The 6,329-nt window shown below is 57.9% G+C and overlaps 1 protein-coding gene across 1 annotated transcript in view; it reads right to left on the reverse strand.

The window, feature by feature from the left end:
- Window positions 1-285: 285 nt before the first annotated feature.
- The window catches only part of PDXK (pyridoxal (pyridoxine, vitamin B6) kinase), a 15,235-nt gene continuing 9,191 nt past the window's right edge, over window positions 286-6,329 (reverse strand). The window contains exons 8-10 of the mRNA XM_005869387.2: window positions 5,269-5,405; window positions 3,734-3,800; window positions 286-3,502 (exon numbers count right to left, since the gene is read on the reverse strand). Coding sequence (XP_005869449.1) covers window positions 3,390-3,502; window positions 3,734-3,800; window positions 5,269-5,405 — 317 coding nt within the window. The 3' untranslated portion in view covers window positions 286-3,389. The remainder of the gene's footprint in view (window positions 3,503-3,733; window positions 3,801-5,268; window positions 5,406-6,329) is intronic.

A 6,329-nucleotide genomic window follows, 5' to 3' on the forward strand; every position in this document is an offset into this window, starting at 1 on the left:
CACCTGGGACCCAGGCTGACTTCCCTCAGGCCGCCCGAAAGCACTTGGAACCCAGGCTGGCTTCCCTCTGGCCCTGGCTTCGTCAGGAAGGACATCTGGAATGATGTCCAGTCTAATTACCATATTACCTTTTATTATATTTTTTTATTATTTTTTACTTTTTTAAAGAGGGAGATGTTGAAGGGAGAGCAGTGACCACGGCTTGGTTAATGCAGTGTAGGCACTGCACACATGATTAACAAAAGGGAATCCTGTGGAGAAAGAATTCCTCACGCTTCACCACGATTGCCATGAAAATATTTATTTGTGGAGAATCGTAAGTCAACAGGAGCAGCACACAGACAGGCCTCTACAATGGTGAGCTGCGTTTTACATTTACAAACACGTTCCCACTCTCACAGTGGGCAGGGCTGGTCACCGCGGGGCCAATGCAACCATTGTCTGAAGGATAGTTGGGCGGCAGAGAAGGAAGACAGGGCTTCCTGGCTATTCTCCCGAGTAGAGTACAGTCACATGGTGTCCCTGACTCACACAGGTGTGGACCTGACGCCCCAGGCAGGTAGGTGATCCCATCCAAGGGCAGAAGGACAAGGAGAGGGCGTGCGCACAGTGGCGGTCCAGGGGTCAGAACAGGCTTCCCTCCTTTTGTGTACATGTCACCGGAGGAGTGAACATGAGGTTCAAGCAGGGCAGGAGTGGTCCCTGGACATCCCGTAATCCCCGCCTGCCCCACCCTCTGGCCTGGGCTCAACACTACAACACCCTCCTCTTACGCAGAGCAGGTGCGCCAGGCCAGGCTCAGGCCATTGGAAAATTAAACATTTTAAAAATTGATTCTAACAAGTGTAAGAATAGGATGACAGACAAAGCATCGTTTTACAATCACGGACATATATTGCAAAAGTAACGCAGACTAACACAATCACCTCAGCAGGACTTGGCAATGATTGAAGACTGATTCGAAAAGGGAATCATCGTTTGGAATTCATCTTTAAGGTCTACAGGAGAAGGTTTGAAACACCGGAAAGTCTTGAAACCTGCACTCTGACAACCATCTTCCACGTTAACATAAATTACCATCCTGGTGCATGTTGCTAAGCTATGTAAGGTAAGAACAAAGATCAGTTCTAATTTGGACCCAACTTGTATCAAAAACTACTGCCAGGAACCAAGGTTGGGAAATTCTACACATGGGCAGCCCGGGGCCTCTGCTGTCAGCGCGCCATGGAGCGTGTGCGTGTGGAGACGAGCCCAGACAGCACAGGCGCGGCAACACGGGCCTGGGAATGTGGGGCTCGGCCTCCCACGAAAGCTCACGTTTCCACAGGAGCCCACACTCTGCAGAGGCTCTCGGGGTCCCCCAGTTCCTTCTCTCAGTAGAGACAGCTCAGCCCATCTCCGTCTCCTCCTGGTCGGGGCTCCCTGCCTGCTCGGGGTCAGGGCCTTCCAGCCGAAGCACAGGGAAGAGAAAGCCTCAGGTGGCACCTGAGTCCATGGTTCCACAGAAGCTTCAAGGAGGAATAAACCCCATCATTCTCTGTAGAACGCAGGGGAGTAAGAGAGCGAGACCTAGCGTGGGGCCAGGCCTCTGAAATAAAACCGGGAGCCAAGGACCGAACAGCGTTTTCGGAGCATGAGCTTCCCTTCAAGTTCCCGGTACTCAAGGAATAAGCCCGGCACCCCACACCGTTCCTTCCAGGTGGGTTTCACCATCTCCTGGAGGACAGACACACCTGGTTCCTTGCCCAGCCCTATACTGGCTCTCAATATTGAAATAAAAAAACTTCTCGTTGGCCCTCTCCCCAGCTCTACTTGGCAGTGGCAGTATTTTCCATTAAATGTGCTACACGCACCCAGGGCCCCGGGTGACTTGGGCTGGTCCCTGTGAGCACGCTGTTGGGGAGGCTGCCCCCCACCAGGCTGCGGGCCACTCCTTCCTCCTCCTGGTCCTTCGGGCCCTGCAGGGACCAGGAGGCCGGGCTCCTCCCGGGGGCTCAGAGGAGCCTGGTGCTTGGAACCAGGAACCAGGGACACAGCACCCTGACCCTGTGCACAGGCCACCGCCAGCACGACAGCGTGAGAGTCAGACATTCAGAGGTCACAGTGGGGAAGAAAGACCGTGCCATGGTGCCGGGAGTTCAATGGAAAAGGGCCCCTTTTCCTTTTCGGGCATTTTCTACAAACAGAAGAATGTACTACTGAGGAGCTGTGTGGGCCCTACCTGTGGGCAGGGAACCAAGGGCACAAGGGCTGGCCTCGGAGAGTTGCTTTCCCAGGAGTCACGTGGGCCCCATGTCCTGTCTCCCCTCCAGGCTGTGGGCTCCCAGACTAGAGGGCAGGGGGCAGAGATCCAGGCAGGCTGAGTCTTCAAGATGGGCACCCCTGCCTGTAGCCAAGCCTAGGGTACCCCAAAACTCTGACAAGTGGAGCCAAGGAGGTCTCGCTGGCAGTGGACAACTGGACTGGTGTCAGGGCCTAGGGCTCAAACGTGTCAGCTGTGGAGCAGGAGCCCAGCTCTGCCCCCCACACCTGTCTGCACGCTAACTCCCTGGCGCGGGGCCCTCGTCACCAGCAGCCGGTGGCACACACGCGGTGCTTACGCTGTTGTGTCACCAACTCGGTGAGTTTTCCAAAAGGAGCCAACGTGGCATCGCCCCGACCCCTCAGCCCTGCACCAGCCTTCCCTTTCCTGGCATCTCTGCACCTCGTGCAGCTGGTCCCTAAAGACACTCGTGGGTTACAGGGCGGGCCCGCTAATACTGGTAAGATCTGTGGACTTGCATTTTCGGGGTCCTGGAAGGTCCCCGCCAAAGTGACTGTGCACACCTGTGTGTGTCTGGGCCACTGGCACTGACCTGTCCATATGGTCAAACAGAGCAGGACGTTGGAAGTGCCCAGGGACCTACCGAGCAGCAACGTCACAAACAAACTCCTGAAGCAGGAGCCAAGAGGGAGCGGTCAGAACGACAAGAAAGGTACTTGGCGTAACTCGTCCTCAGAGACATAGACACAGCCCTGCCACAGGGGACACCTCAGTGGTGGGAGCCCACCTGACCCTCTGGGGCAGCAGCCCCTCCCACCACGTCCCCCGCTCCCCAGCTGGGGAGGACGCCCCCAAGGGGGTGACCACAGAGCTGGTTTTCAGGGAGGCCCAGGAGCCTTCGTGCGGAAGGAGGGCTGGGTCTCCGAATCACACATTTCTGTGATCACGGTGTTATTTTTAAAAAGCACGACTGGCACATTTTCACAATTAAGACCAGTGGATGCTGGACACTCACAAAAGGAAAAAAATATCAAGTTTCGGTCACAGCTCTAAGGCAGACGTTACGTTTTTCACAGGGATGACGACGGAGACACGGCGCTGCGGGAGCAGGTGGGCGCAGCAGCCCTCACAGCACCGTGGCCTGGACGACAATCTCCGGGTTCTCGATGTCCCTTTTGCTCTGGACCATCCTCAGCTCCAGCAGGGCCGGGCTGGGCTTCTGTCCTTCCCCGGCCTGGGCTACAGAACAGACAGTGCGTGAGCCTCGGGGCAGAGCAGGGAGATCGCCTTGGTGTTCCCAGTCAGAAGGGAGCTCCGGGCTGCAGCCCAGGCCAGGGGGACAGCGGGAGCCCCGGGGACCCCATTCACAGTCGCGCAGGTGCCACCTCTCCCCCTCCCACCGCTCTGCCTGAGGCCCCAAAGCAGGAGGCTCTGAGGATCGCGAAGGCGCCCACGGGCCTGCGGTGGTACCTTTCGCACACTTGATGGTCCGCTGCAGCACGTGGTGCATGGCTGACACGGTCTTCTCACAGGCCACCTGCGGGGAGGAGGGACCACTGTGCCCGGCCACCTCGAGACCGTCTGCTCACCATGCTCCCCCAACCAGCTGGGCCTTCCCCCCGGAGACTAACAGAGCTGAGCAGGTGCCTGCATCACTAACCTGCCCCCCTCTGGGCCAGACAGCTCTGGGGAGGGGCTGTGACGCAGGACCATGCATATTGCCTGGCACGTTGTAGATGCTTAGTGTTTCTGGGATGAATTAAGTATAAAGAATCTACACGGGAAAGAACTTGTGCCCCAAGGTGGGCCCAAGTCATTGCTCACAGTCAGACTCGGGGCTCAGCAGGTGCTGGGGAAGCAAACAGAACTGCCTCCCCAACTCCAGGACCCAGGGCCCCTCCTAAACCAACTCGGCCTTCAGAGACACAGCCCTCCTCTGGGCACCACGATGCCACCGCCTGGACAGATGGCGCTCCCGCTGCTGCCAATTAGACTGGCAGGTCTGCACTCTCGGTAGGCTGGCCTTCAGGGGGGCAGGAGGGTGTGAAACCAGCCAGGGGAGGCACATTTTGGCTTCGATGGGTAGGTGAGAGGGGAGGAACCTCCGAGCAAGCCTGGCATTGCACAAACACAGAGCCCAGATGTGCTGGGGAGGCCTGGGCCCCGGGGGAGATGGGGCCCCTCCAGGGGCTCTGCCGACAGCTTTAGAGGAATCCATTTCCAGATCCTGAGCTCTGAAGTCTGCCTTCCCACACTCAGGGGGGCAGCAGGCCTCACCCACCTGACAACATTTCTGTAACGCTGATGGAGGACAGGCCTGGCTGTCAGCTGATGGGGCATCAGACAGAACAATATGACAAGATGCCCCGAGGCTGACATTAGGAGATCAAAGAACACGCCTGGGAGTCCTGAGCGGGACCACAGAGCGCACAGAAAACTCCCGCACCCCAGTTTACCAAACCAGCCCAGTGGCTACATTTGAGGACACACTCGCACTGACTGCTCTGCTGACAGGGGCTCCCCGGTACCGAGGCTGCACACCGCAGTACTGAGCCAGAGCCCTCAGATTTCTGCTGACACAGCCTCCCGGGCTGGGCCTGGCACCCGACTTGGGAACGAGAGACACTGAGCAGGGGTGCGGCTGGGACTCAACCAGATGTGGGACATGACGTGGCAACCAAAGCTCCGGAACCCTCACACCCTCCAGCTCTTTAGAGCAGCGATTCTCAACCTGTGGGTCGCGACCCCTTTGGCGGTCGAACGACCCTTTCACAGCGGTCGCTTAAGACCATCCTGCATATCAGATATTTACATTACGATTCATAGCAGTAGCAACATTACAGTTATGAAGTAGCAACGAAAATAATTTTATGGTTGGGTCACAACATGAGGAACTGTATTTAAAGGGCCAGAAGGTTGAGAACCACTGCTTTAGAGGGACATGACAGCCACGCCCCACAGAGATGAAGGGATCAACAGGGGCAGGAGGGGCGCGCCCTGCTGACCTTGAGGTTATTGGGGTGCTTGTGTGTCCACGCCAGAAGCATGGCGGCAAACAGGTCCCCGGTGCCCACAAAGACGGCGTCCACCTTGTGAATGTCCATGCGGATGCGCTGTATCGCCACGGAGCCATCAGGGTGCCCTGGGGGACAGCATGGCCCGCTGGGACCCCAGACCCTCACCAGCAGAGGCCCAGCCCAGGGCCCCAGCCTGCCCTCCTGCCCGCTCAGCCCCTGCACTGCACGCGGAAGGGTCATGTCACCCACGGAGGCTCACTCTGACCAACCCCTGGGCTCAGGGTCCACCCGGTGTTCCCAATACCCTACAGCGGAGAAAGTGAAAGGTGGGAGCCCCAGCTGACCACCATCAGGACGGCGTGAGGGGACTGCGCAGCTGATGAGGGGCCGGACCGTGTGATCTGTGGAGGGAGCCAGAGTAACCATGGCGCCTAGAGCTGTAGGGACTATGTGAACTTACTGAAGTGTGTGAGCATGTGTGCAAGCCTGAGTGTGAGTTTGTGAATGAGCGTGTGCAAGTGTGTGAATGCATGTGTGAGTGCATGTGCTCCTGCACACAGATGCAGAGGGAGCTGTGAGAAGCTGCTCTCTGGGGCAGTGGGAGTGACCCAGCCCCGGGTCATTTTAACGCTGTGCGGAGCCACGACCCGATGGCACTCGCAGGATGAAACAATGAACAAGCAGAGCACGACGTGAGCTCAGCCCAGCCCCAGCTCTGCGGGAGGTCAGGCGTGTGGACCCCTGGTTCCCCGAGAGCCTGGCTCCAGCAGGGCCGTTCCCGGTGACCCCAGAGGTAAGTCGGGACGTTATCCTCAAGCTGCTGGCCCCATCATGGATGTCGAGGGCTGCTTGGCAGCCATGGGGGAGGTGGCAGCTCCCCATGCTCCACTGCACCTGATTCATGGAATCCTTCCTCGTTCTGATTTAGTCTCATCTTTCTCAGGATTGGGGGTGGGGGTGACAGGACTTCAGGAAATTGCAAACCTTCTCAGAAGCCTCAAGGGGCATGTGGAGTAAAGGTGTGGGAGGGAGCTCAGTGCTGGGGTGGG

Source organism: Myotis brandtii, unplaced genomic scaffold, assembly GCF_000412655.1.
Source record: "Myotis brandtii unplaced genomic scaffold, ASM41265v1 scaffold2927, whole genome shotgun sequence".
NCBI lineage: Eukaryota > Metazoa > Chordata > Mammalia > Chiroptera > Vespertilionidae > Myotis > Myotis brandtii.